We start from the raw sequence: 13,936 nt of genomic DNA on the forward strand, positions 1-13,936 counted from the left end.
AGAAAATCATGACCATGAAAAATAAAATCCCCGGAGTACCCACACCCATCAAAGAAGCCAACCTGGACAGTTATGCCAACTCACCATATGCCGACCCTATCGATGCAATCGACATCCCGAAACGGTTCAGTCCACCCAATATGCCCATGTACGATGGAACCACCGACCCGAGAGAACATATATTAACCTACAAATAGCGCATGATGACAATCCCAGTCCCCAAGCATATGAGGGAGGCCAGTATGTGCAAAGGTTTCGGCTCGACATTAGTCGGATTCGCCCTAAAGTGGTTAACCAGCCTGCCAAATGGGTGCGTCACTTCCTTTGCACATCTCGACAACATGTTTAACCAGGAATTCGCCAGTAGTAGGGGGTTAGAGAAGCAGACAAGCGATCTATACCGTGTAGTCCAGCGGCCTGACGAACCCTTGAAGGACTACATAACTTGATTCATTAGGGAGAAGGTGACTGTTCCAGAATGTGACGTCCCAACCGCGATCGAAGCATTCAGGCAAGGGCTGTAAGGAGAGACAGACCTATGGAGAGACCTCATCACATATCCTTGCAAGACGTTTGAAGATGCTCAAGCCAAAGCAATGGCCCAATTCAGGCTCGATGAAACTCTCTATTCCAGGAAGGGAACCAACGACTATACAAAGACAGACAGACGGCTGCCCTACCCCAAGAGGAGAGACGATCACTCTCGATCACAACAAGTAGCAGTGGTGAAAGAAGATGATGACACGGATTGGAAAAACAGTCCCGACTTACCTCCTAGAATTAATGAATACTCTTTTTGTGTTGACACTGTAGGTCTGATGAACCACCGGTTTAAGATGGGGAAAGCAGTACAATGGCCGCCAAAGTCCAGCAAGCCCGACTCGAAGAAAGACCCCTCAAAGTGGTGTGATTTTCATGCTGACATCGGTCATACCACCAATGAATGCGTGGCGTTGAGAAGAGAAGTCGCCTACCTACTAAAGAACGGACATCTCAAAGACGTCAATGTCTGACAAAGCTCGAGGCGTCATCAACAAAGACAACTCCAATTCTCCTTCACGACCTCCTCCACCCCCTCCTCATACTAAAACTTTTAATTTTATTACCGGAGGTTCTGACATTTGTGGTTTGACTTATTCTGCAACGAAAAGGCACGCTCGGGAGAACGAAGTCGGCAGACCAGCGAGGAAAGCCGCTGCGAAATATGTGACCCCCATATCCTTTGATGAAACCGACGCAGGGGACATCTCTGACAAACACCACGATGGTCTAGTAATATCCATTCCCGTCGAAAACTGTATGATCAGACGAGTCCTAGTCGACAACGGCAGCTCCACCAACGTTATGATGCTCGATGCCCTCAAGGAGATGGGGATGAATCCAGACACCGACGTCGTCAAGAAATCTACAGTTCTGATAGGATTCAATGGCGAAGCAAAAACAACTTTCGGAGAAGTCACACTACCCGTCTATGCCCAGGTAGTCAACCAGTAGTAAAGTTTTGTGTTATTGACTGCCCTTCATCTTACAACATTATTTTAGGCAGGCCCTGGATCCACAACATGAAGGCCATCCCATCAACCTACCATCAAACCATCAAGTTCTCAACCTAGTGGGGAGTCTAAGAAATCGAAGGAGATCAACAGAGTCCAAATAATGTTACAAAGCGGAATTGAAGCCTTCGACCACCAACAAATCCTCATTATAGCAACTACAGTCCAGCTCCGACCCTGCAAGTTATAAAGAACCAAAATCCGAACAACTCGACGAAGTCATCTTGGATCCTACTAAACCGGAGCAAGTCGTTTTTATTGGATGTGATGTGCCAGACGACATCAGGTCGGAACTCATAACATTTCTCAAGGCCAACGTAGACTGTTTTGCGTGGTCCCACGAAGATATGTCGGGAATCAGTCTAGAGGTCATCACTCATAAGCTCAATGTCGACCCACATCATAAACCTGTCAAACAGAAACGACGGAAGTTTGCCCCAAAACATAATCAAATCATCAACGACAAAGTTCAACAGTTACTTGATACAGGGAAGATCAGAAAAGTCAAATACCCTGACTGGTTGGCCAACGCCGTGGTGGTCAGGAAAAAGAACAGAAAATGGCGTGTCTGCATAGACTTCACCGACATCAATAAAGCATGCCCTAAAGACTCCTTCCCACTACCCCATATTGATGCCATGGTCGACGCCACTGCTGGTCATGAAATGCTAACCTTTATGGACGCCTTCAGTGGGTACAATTAAATCCTAATGCATCTAGACGATCAAGAGAAGACTGCCTTCATCATGGAGCGAGGAACTTATTGTTACAAAGTCATGCCCTTCGGTCTAAAGAATGCCGGTGCAACTTACCAGCGCCTCGTCAATAGGATGTTGAAGAGACAGTTAGGTGACACTGTGGAAGTCTACATTGACGACATGCTGGTCAAATCCAAGAAGGCTTCAGATCACATTAAGCATCTCCAGCAAGCCTTCGACGTCTTACGTGAGTACAACATGAAACTCAACCCTACAAAGTGTTCATTCGGGGTCTCTTTCGGAAAATTTCTAGGCTACATGGTCACTCAACGGGGAATTGAAGATACTCGCGACAACATCCGAGCAATCATCAATTTACAGTCACCACGAAGCCAGAAATATATACAAAATATAGCAGGATGAGTAGCCGCTCTCAATCGTTTCATCTCCAGGTCATCAGACAAGTGTAAGATGTTTTATGACATCGTCAGGAAAAACGAGAAATTCAACTGGACCGATCAACATGAAGCCGCACTACAGCAACTCAAACAATACCTATTGGAACCCCCGCTCCCGTCCAAGCCAAAAGACAAAGAAGAATTACAGTTGTACCTTGCGGTCACGAAGTCAACCATCAGCGAAGTCTTGGTACGAGAAGAAGACGGCAAGCAGCTGCCCATCTATTATGTCAGTAAGTCTTTACTTAGCGACGAAACAAGGTACTCTCATCTCAAGAAAATCGTACTTGCATTAATTGTTGCATCCACTAAATTACTTCCTTATTTAGAAAGCAATCCTGTAATTGTTAGAACTAACTATCCCATGAAGTCAATCATGAGGAAACCCGAGTTATTTGGCAGGATTTCCAAATGGGCCATACAGTTAGGGTGTTACGACATCAGGTACGAACCTCGCAAAGCCATCAAGTCGCAAACTATGTCAGATTTTGTGGCTGACTTCAGCCCAAGTATCCAACACGAAGTCGACAAAGAGGTGAACATGATGTCAGATGCTGGGATCTCGTTGACATGGACTCTGTACACCGACGGCTCCTCCAACATATGGGGGACAGGATTGGGAATTGTGCTAAAGTCTCCACAAGGGGACATAATAGTACAGTCTGTCTGTTGCGAGTTCAAGGCTACCAACAACAAAGCAAAATACGAAGCTTTGATTCTAGGATTATCATTAGCACACGACATGCATATTCGTCGACTTGAGGTACGTTGCGATTCATTATTAATTATCAGTCAAATAAACGGTTCATATGCAGCAAAAGACTCTAAGATGCAGGCCTACCTTGAGGTAGCTAAAAGGCTCGTCAGCAAATTCAACTCATGTGCCCTACAACAGATCTCAAGACACCAGAATACCCAAGCCGACGCATTAGCAAATTTGGGCTCAAACATCAAACCCACCAAACTCACCACAATCCACCTTATGTACCCAGCCATCACAAAAGAAACCCTACCCATCAGTGAGCGAACCCCACCAACTCAAAATCCTACTCCCACATACTGGCATGACCCATACATACACTGGCTCAAACACTACACCATCGCACCTGAAGTCACCCATGACAGATCCTTCCGTATGAGAGCCTCCAGATTCATCCTGATCCATGGGGTCCTATTCAGAAAGTCAGTTACAGGACCGTACCTTAGATGTCTGGACCACGACGAGATCGAGTTGAAGTTAAGAAACATCCATGGCGGCGAATGCGGAAATCATTCGGGAGGACAAAGCCTGGCCCACAAAACGTTAACCATGGGGTATTTTTGGCCAACTATGAAGAAAGATGTAATTTCCTTCGCCAAAAAGTGCGATTCATGTCAACATTTTACGTCTATCTCCCGTCAACCTTGTGAAGAACTTCGCCCTATTTTATCCCCCTGGCCCTTCATGAAGTGGGGAATGATATAGTGGGTCCCCTGCCACAAGCTTCAGGCCAACGCGTCTTCATGTTGGAAATGACCGACTAGTTTTCTAAATGGATCGAAGCAGAAGCATTCAAGCGAGTACGAGATACGGAGGTCATATCATTCATCAAAAGGAACGTCCTCCGATGGTTCTGAATTCCATCCAGTTCATTTGCAACAAGACGAGGGAGTTTTGTGCCACATATAACATTACTCTGCATACTTCAACTCCAAGGTACGCTCAGGCCAATGGCCAGGCCGAGTCGAGCAACAAAATCATCAACAACCTCAAGAAACGTCTCGGTGACGCAAAAGGAAGATGGGCAGACGAACTACACATGATTTTATGGGGCTCATAGGACAACACCCAAGACAGCAACCAACCACACTCCTTTCTCCTTAGTATTCGGGTGTGAGGCTGTGATCTCTCCCGAAGTCGAGCTCCCTACAGCAAGGAGCTGTTTCATGACGCCAGGCATGAACGACTCAGTGTTGTCTTACGACATCGATACGGTCGACGAACTCAGAGAAGCGGCTTTGGTTAGGATGGCATCTTACCAACAAGCCGTTGCAAATAGTTATAACAAGAACGTCAGGGCTCGGGTCTTCCAACAGGGAGATTGGGTTTTGCGAAAATTCTTTCCAAACAAGAAAGATCCATGACACGGGAAACTAGCCCCAACTTGGGAAGGACCCTATCAGATTGTAAGACGAACATGTCACGGCATACGATCTAGTTGATAGAGATGGATAGCCTATACCAAGAAGTTGGAATGCAACACACTTGAAGCTGTATCATTTCTAAGTCTTGAAGTCCATTCTTTATACACCAAGGTGTAGGAGTAGCAGATGCTCTTGGCGCCATGACGACATCCCTAGATAGGGGACAACACCACTCCATCACGGGTCATAACAAACCCAATCATACCCAGACAGTTCAGTCACCATGACGACATAAAATCAAGCTAAGTTTCTTATCCTTTCTTTTCCTTTCCTTGTTTATGTTTTTTCCTTCATTTTCATTACTGACTTAGGCATCGGAGGGTCGTTGGCTACACCAACGGCCAACCTTGACGCCATCATCTCATTTTGCAGATCACATATTGGTAATACATACAGCATGGTGCCAACACTTGCGCACTCGCTCCAGCAAAACAAGTTCAACAATACAAGTCGACAACACAGTTTTGACGAGTACTCTCTAAACCTTTTTATTTCCTCTCTTTCTTGTCGAAGCTTTGTTTTATTTCATGTAGCCCTATACTAACTTAAGCATCGGAGGGCCCTTGGCTACACCAACGACCAATCCTCACGCTTTGCTATGTTGACAGTATGATGCCTACTTGATGACAAGTTCGACAAGAAGAATGCGGGACGACAAGGGACGAATAAAACACAAAGAATACACATTGACAAGATGAACACACAAATTTCCTCTTTTTTTCATTAACGTATTCATGTGTTACATTTGCGAATTACTTGTACGAATTACGACTTACAGAATACATCTTACATTTTTATATTTTATAAATTACAAATTACAAACACCTGGGAAACATACTACATCCTACATTGTACACTACACATATATAGAAATACAAGTTTACATTTATATGGTTTACCCTTCTTGCTTTGCAGCACCACCTTTTGACAAGTTGGGGACGTCGCCAGATCAAAGCAAGGTACGAACGCCAGGTTTCTTGCAAACAAACACACAAAAAACCAAAACATCCCACAAACAAAGCAAACCATACACACCAAACACAAAAGCAAATAAAACCAGAAGTTCACAATATTTACAAGACTTGTCCCCATGAACAAGCCAACACAAAAGACTGCCGCCCTAATGGCGAAACACAACCAAAATATTTTCTGACCATACTTGGGCCAATAAAAAAAAACCATTGTTTAAAGTCACCATCTACTGAAAAGTTATATATTTTTTAAAGGGGGGTGGGAAAAGGACTACTCTAGGGGGCTCGCTTGGCCTGCATTCTCCTCTTGCTCGACATTGCCTGGTGCCGCCTCGATCTCGACGTTGGGACTGGTTGCAGTTGCACCCTCCTCAACGTCTTCCTCATCGCTCACGGCACCAGGGGGGACATACTCCTCGGGGAATGCAGTGTTGAACTGAGCAATATCCTTCTCTGGAGTCCAGTCTGCATGCCTTCCCGCCAAGAAGTCCTCCATCATCTCAGCCCGAGTCTTCCAAGTGTAGTAACCAGCACACTCGAAAATTCTTGCTTTGACCTTGGTCAGGGACGTCTTCAGCTCGTCAACCACTGCGACCAGTGCCTCCTTGTCAGCAGTCAGTGCAGCAACATCAGCAACCCCCTTCGCCTGCTCTGCCTCCAACATCTCAGCTCTGGCCTTTGCCTCCTCGGAGACTCCATCTAGTCGCCCAGGCTCTTGCTTTTCCTTTTTCATGTCATTTTGATTTTTTCTAACTTGCCTTCCAGGGATATGACATGATGACGAGTTGCCAAGGCAGACTTTAAGGTCTGTTCAAAAACCATTCAGGAATCCTTACCAACCTAAAAGGAACAAGGCGACAAAATAAAACAAACATAAACAAAAGATGAGAGTACCTTGCAAGCATCCGAGACGCTCTCGACAGACAACTTCCTCTTGGCGTTCGCGGATGGACAGCATCCACATGCGGTCCACTTCCGGCCACAGCTGGTATGACGGGGCATCAGCCGAGCCATAGTTGTCAGGAAACTCAACAGACAACTTCCTCTTTCGAGATGGCGGCGGCACTTTAAACTTTACAACCATGGATGTCCCCGTCTCCCCAATCATGGCAGCGTCATGGGCAGTGTTTGGCGACTTTCGAGGCGACACCACCGTGATGGGCTTGGGCCGGGCTACACTCCCCAAGGCCTCCAACCTCCTTTTCAGCATAGCCTCCGCGGACGGGGCCTTACCATATCGTTGTTAGGTTATGATTCATATGACAAAACATAAATCATGCGGAAAAACCATAAACCCAAGAAAGCATATTATTTACACATAATCATTTAGCATAGTTTAGATGCATACACTTTGTTGCGTGCCCTCCCTAGCTGCGCCCGAACCGAACAAGAACAAGTCTTTAGGACTCCAAGTGTCGTCCCTCCGTAGATAGTCCACAGCACGTCCGGATCCGCCTTAAGCTTGATCAACTAGAATCGCCCTTAAGGTAGTTGGAATTTTCGGCTAGTTGTAGGCAATTGTGTGACTGAATTTTGCTCTCAAAATCACTTTGAATACTTGAATACTCGATGTAAATTATGAGCCCTTAACTCATATTTATAGGCTATGGAATAAGTAATCGAATCCTACTAGGATACGAATTAATTAAATTAGAATCCTAGTAGAATTCTTTATTTAATTAATTTATCTTTTAGGATTAGGAATTTAATCGTTAAACAAATCTTATACTCTTTAGGCTTCGTATGTGAACACAAACTCTACACTAGCATGACCCGCAAGCGTGCAGGCCATGCCCGCGCACAGCTCACACGGCCGCTCGGCCCACGCGAGCTACAAGCCCACGCGAGCTGCAGCAATGCTCACAGCCCACTGCTCGCAGCTGCGCGCGATGCCACGGCCTGCTGGGCCTGGCCTTGCGCTGGGCCTGGCGTGGCCTTGGCTGTTCGTGTGGCGCGCTTGGCTTGCTGGGCGATGGCCCGGCTTCGTGCTGGGCGCTTTCGTCTGGCAGGCCTCGTCAGATGCTAATTCGTACGATACGCTTCCGATTAAATTCCCGATTCCGGAATTTATTTCCGATACGAACAATATTTAATATTTTCGATTCCGGAATTAATTTCCGTTTCGAACAAATATTTAATATTTCCGTTTCCGGAATTATTTTCCGATTCCGATAATATTTCCGATTCTGACAATATTTCCGTTTCCGGCAATATTTCCGATTCCGGCAATATTTCCATTTCCGATAATATTTTCCGATACGTACCATGTTTCCGTTTCCGGCAACATCTACGACTTGGATAATATTTATATTTCCGATACGATCCATATTTCCGTTTCCGGCAATATCATCGTTTCCGGAGTATTCATTTCTTGCCTGTGACGATCTAAGCTCCCACTGAAACCAAGATCCGTCGATTCCGAATATCCATAGATGGAGTATTTAATGCCATTAAATACTTGATCCGTTTACGTACTATTTGTGTGACCCTACGGGTTCAGTCAAGAGTAAGCTGTGGATTAATATAATTAATTCCACTTGAACTGAAGCGGCCTCTAGTCAGGCATTCAGCTCACTTGATCTCACTGAATTATTAACTTGTTAATTAATACTGAACCGCATTTATTAGACTTAATATTATATGCATACTTGGACCAAGGGCACTATTTTCTTCAATCGTGTCGACGGACCAGTCCCTACAAGATGATGTAGTACAAATGACTTAGTTCCATCACAAATATGTAATCATTTTTTACGGGCTACGAACCCAACTTGTAACTAACATTAACCCGTTTACCTGTTGAAGTCGACATATTTGCAGGTTTAGAGTATTCTTCCTCCTGCGAAAGATCTTCGCGCTCAAACCTTGTCCCGCAAAAAGCTCTATCCTTGAGAGGTACCCCCAAGATAACAACAGTCTTCTCAACCGCTTCTGAACCGACCCCAACCGTGTCGTAGGACGCCCCTGCAAACCCAAAAAAGTGAGAAAAAGTCAATCATCAAGTGTCCCAAAACACAAAACAAACAAAAATAACTATGGCCATCCATTCCCCAGTCAGGAAGTCAGAGTTGGGCCCCAAACTAGCCAACTCCACTAAGAAAAATCGGCCCACCCACCCTCTGTCGTTCGATTGGTCCAACCCCAGCAAAGCCTCCATGTCATCCTTCACATGCAGCAAGTATCGGCCGGCTCCATTGTTTCAAACCTTGTAGGTGTATACCAAGTCCTCCACCCGGAACTCCATCCCCAATTTATCGGCCAGGTGGTCGACGAGATGCATGACCCGCCAAACCTGCGGCATCAGTTGCGCCGACGACACTCTTAGGGTTTTCAAGACACCCCTCACCAGCGGTGTAAAAGGGTAGGTTTACCCGATTTTGATAGGGTATTCATAAAAACAGACCCAGCCGTCCGATGTCCAATCGGCCCACCCATCAGGCTGCGGCAAGCAAATTACCGCCGACGGTGGAAATTCGCAGTCAACCTTGAGCACCGCCGCATCCTGATTTTCCCAGGTGGCCGCTCGAGCATTCTTTTTGTCCAGAATACTGCTCGGACTGAACACAAGCCCTTCGTCCAGAACGCACTCAACCACGACCTTCTTGTTCTTTGCACAGGCTGATTTGGTTCCCATTCTCTATGACATGGGGGAGGGAAGACTAGAAGAGAAGAGGAAGAAAGGGTGGTTACCTGAATTCTGGAAGGAGAAACTACCGGGTTTTTTGCAGTTTAGGAGAGAGAGAAAGAGGAAGCGTGAAGAGGTGGGTGAAGGAAGTGACGTATTTATTGAAGATATGGGCGGTTGGTTTCTCAAGAAATCATCATTACAAAACACAGTCAGTCATTGGAGAAGTAAGAGGTTATTTCCTCCCCTTTTTCAAAAATAAGGAAACACATTTTCCCTTTGAACTTCCCTGAAGAAATTTAAAATGGGTTTGGGACAATTGTTAGAGGGGAAAATACCCTCCCAGTGACGTGTGTCAAGTGTGCCATCACGATGTGTACGTAGCAGCTAGCAAGGCATGAGTTATGACTGGACAACTTGACCCCAACGGTTGAGTATGACGGCAACAGTTACAAGCGGATGACTAAATGTGTAAACTTGAGTTTAGGAGCGCAACATTAACCATCTTAATTGTGCCCAATTATGTACATTAATTACGTACGCTACATCTTTGTACGAGGCCTATAAAATGGCATAAAAGGCTCCCTTGTAAAGATAAGTTCACTTGCTAATAAAATACACTCTTATGCTCTTACGAATTGCTCTCACTATCTCGTATTATCTAGTTGAATAGATTGTTAGCACTTTCCTAAAGACAAGTTCGACTATAAGTAGAATTTGTCCAAAACACTACCCAGAAAGCTATGAAAGGTTTTACTGAATTGTTTATTTATCTTTTGAAGTACTGTGATACTGTGGTTGAGTTTAAACATTATTGGCCAAGGTATATTTTCTTTTATTATTATGTTTTATTCTACATATGTATTGTTCAACTTTAAACATATAATGTTCATATTCATTTTAACTTATAGATTCATTAAGCAATATAAGTGTGAAAAGAATGTTTGATTGAATAATTTGTATGTCATTAGAAAGCATTGGTGCTGTGCGTATTCTAAGGATTATTTCTCTGTTGGATCTTTGTCTTCTCAAAGGAGTGAATCTACTAATAATTCTATTAAAGATAGGTTAAGGAAGACAAATGGTTTATGTGATTTTTATCACTTGTTTTTAAATGTCATATATGCATGTTGAAGAAAAGAAAATCACCATGATTATCGTGTTTTTAGGGGAAATCGGCATATGGCTGCTAATGTTAATATTCTTGTTCATGCAAGGAAGGTGTACACTGGTTATCTATATGTGAAATTTGAGGAGCAGTTTCTGAAAGGAATTTCATTGAATCAGGAACGTACATTTGAAGATCCCGAAATAATTGTTTATCTGATATGGAAGCCTACTACAGCTGATTTGACAAGGCATGAGGTTACTTTCAACAAAATTACATTTGAGGCCAATTGTTCATGCAAACATTTTTCTGAAGTGGGGTCATTTTTTTCACATATTCTTCGTATATATAGTATACATTGTGTTGATATGCTACCCGAGCAATACATTTTGAAGAGGTGGACGAAACCAGCTATGTGCAGCGATGTTGTGGATGAACAATTCTCTAAAGCAAATGTTGTTCCCGCTTCTGTTTGGAGATTCCAAACTACGAGGAAGTTTGTTCGTTTGGTTACATATTGTAAATATTTCCTTGAAGCTAGAGTAGAAATTGATATCGCATTTGATCTGTTAAGGAAAAAGGTTGAGAGTGTTAGGGGTGCTATTGATTTTTCGGAGCTAGTTGAGGGCATTGATGTTCCTGGTCACGATGGAAAGGATTGTCCATCCATTAAAGATCCAAAAAAGCGTAGGAAAAAGGGTGAGATGAACGAGAGGCCTAAGAGTATTGTTGAGAAAGCGTGTAAGAAGAAGAAGGCTTGGAGAAAACGTGCTGAAAAACATGCTGAAACAGCCAAGGATAAAGCACAAGCTTCTGTTCAGGTTAGTTATATTTTTTACAATTTTGAACATGGATTTTTATATGTTGAACATTCTTCTTTAAAAGTCAAACATGCTTCTTTTAAGGGGTTTGATGGTTTGGGACTCATCCAAGTTCTGGTGGCCCAGAGTTGCGTGTATTAGGTTTATCATCCCTTGAGGTTAGTGTATGCACATGACTAACGAAATTATGAACATTAATATTTAAACACTGAACATTTCTACTTTCGTAATATGTAGAAAGATATTTCTAGTAAGAGTGTAGTTCCAGATACTGTTGAGTCTTTGGTGTCTTCAATGTAGGTATTATCTTAATTATGAACATTGTGCTTCATCTTTTGAATATTACATATGATTAACTAAACATAAGAATTTGTGAAATATGTAGGAGGATGTTTGTGGTAAGAGTGCAGTACCAGATGTTGTGGACTCTTTGGAATATTTTTTCCAGGTATTTGAACATTTATGTCTTACCTATGAACATTATGAGTCATATTTTGAACATTTTTTCCTAATATTTGTGTTTTTGATAATCTAGGGTGAATTTGGATCTCAATCTAAGAAAATGAAAGAAATATATTTGACATGCACTCCAAATTCTCCTACTGCTCGTGTACCGCTCTATGATGAGATTATGGCCAATTTTGATAAATAAGTTTGTTATAGAGAAATTTTAGACATTTTCTATTTGTTGAACATCATTATGGGATACATTTGAGCAACTCATTTTATGAGTCATATTCAAATTTTTTACTTTGGCTTCATATTCTTTTTGATGTTTTTATTAGAGCATTGTTACCTCATTGTTTTTATTTGATCATTTGGTATTCATTATTGAACATTTTAAACTGAAAAAAAAATGAAAATATAACACACAAATGGTCTTAAACTATATGTACTTAATGCGCAAATCGTTCCAAACTATACATTTCAAATTAATGTTCAAAACCGCAATGTCATCTCAAATATATTTTAAACTATAAACAAACATTGAAGTAAATCAACGATAATTCTAAGGCAATCCACCTGACTTCATCTAGCTATGGCTTTCCATGTTTTCCTCGTTCTTTCTTTGGGCGACCGTCTGTATTCGGTACTTGTCCAATAGAATTTTATCACAATAATGCAACCTCAATTTCCTTATCCGATCAAGATGCAATTGATATGTTCATATTTTATAGTGTTTTTACCTCCGTCCATTAATACTTTCCGATCTCAAATGAGCTCTTTGGAGCCATTTTTAATACTAATGTGCTCCTTGTAGCGTGTTTATATTTTCAGGTTCATCATTGTAAGAATTAGCATTTTTGAATGCATTTCCTACTCATTTGAACCACTGTAAGAGGTGATGTACTTTAGAGAGCACGAACATTGAGTCGGAAGAGTTTTGAAGCAAAGCGACTAACTAAAGAAGTAGAAAAATGGCTGTAGTGCAATATTTTAATCATAACTCAAGTTCAACATATCCAAATGAAGAGATTCCGATTGGTTGGATTCTAGACTTCAAAAGATTTCCAACGAGTGGTCAATCGCCTAATTTCGACGAATAACGAAAGAGATATGGCGTTTTTAAGATAGGGGATCGTGCAGTTTGCACGCGCTCCCGATCATGGCTGCCCGTTCGGGCGGATGTCTCCCTGATCAAGCGGGTTACGAGCTGTTTGCCCGATCGGGCGGCCCATTTCCTGATCGGGCGACGCCAACCTTGGGCGCAAATTCTTAAGTTTATTTCCGTTTTCCTACTTTGTTTTTGGGCAAAACTATAAATATAAGCCCTTAGTTTTTGTATTGAGATCTTATTAATTATTATCTAGTTTTAAACCCTTAGATCCTTTTTGCACCTAGTTTTATTCCTTCAATTATTGTCAAATACTTAGTTTTATTTTCAATAAAAGATTCAAGCTTTCGTTGTTAATTCCTCTTTCGTTTAGGTATTAATTCATTCCTTGCTTTATTATTCTAGTTTAATCATGTTTTTAATCAATATGTTTGCATTGTTTACTTCAATTATTTGTGAGTAGTCCTAATCTAGGGTTTTGGGAATCCATGGACTAATATGAAGGGATGATTGAATATTGTTGATTGTTGGTAATATTGGTTAATTCCTATTGATTATTTTCATTTACTATGCGATTAGATTTGCGCTGCTCTAATTGTATTAGTCTAGAAATATCAAGTTAAGATTCAAGAGATGCAATTTGATGTTTAGGCTTGTGTTAATAGGTAGAACTGGGGTTAATACATAGTGAGAGCCTTTTAATTCCAAGTCTATGATTATTATCGAATCGAGAGAGCATGCTAGTCTTATTAACCGCTATATTGATTATTGTTGATTGTTTATCATCCTGGATTGTTGTTCATTGGTGAACCTATGCCCTAGACCTTTTAAGATTTGAATTCCTCCTTGTTTAATTATTATCGTAGTTTAATACTCAAACTCAAACTCAAACCATTTTCTTGTTTCCCAATAGTCTATACCTTAGCTTTAGTAATAGAAAGAACGCCTGTTTCCCTGTGGATA

The 13,936-nt window shown here is 42.2% G+C and overlaps 1 protein-coding gene across 1 annotated transcript; it reads left to right on the forward strand.

Annotated features, from left to right (window-relative positions):
• The first annotated feature begins 3,085 nt into the window (after positions 1-3,085).
• Positions 3,086-4,174, forward strand: LOC130467365 (uncharacterized). Its single transcript, XM_056835863.1, has one exon. The coding sequence runs from the start codon at positions 3,086-3,088 to the stop codon at positions 4,172-4,174; it is 1,089 nt and encodes a 362-aa protein (XP_056691841.1).
• Positions 4,175-13,936: the final 9,762 nt, after the last annotated feature.

This window comes from Spinacia oleracea, chromosome 2 (assembly GCF_020520425.1).
Source record: "Spinacia oleracea cultivar Varoflay chromosome 2, BTI_SOV_V1, whole genome shotgun sequence".
NCBI lineage: Eukaryota > Viridiplantae > Streptophyta > Magnoliopsida > Caryophyllales > Amaranthaceae > Spinacia > Spinacia oleracea.

What these genes read in the sequence shown, in the direction of transcription:
- LOC130467365 (XM_056835863.1), top strand. Translation starts at nt 3,086, where the DNA reads ATGAGGAAACCCGAGTTATTTGGCAGGATTTCCAAATGGGCCATACAG.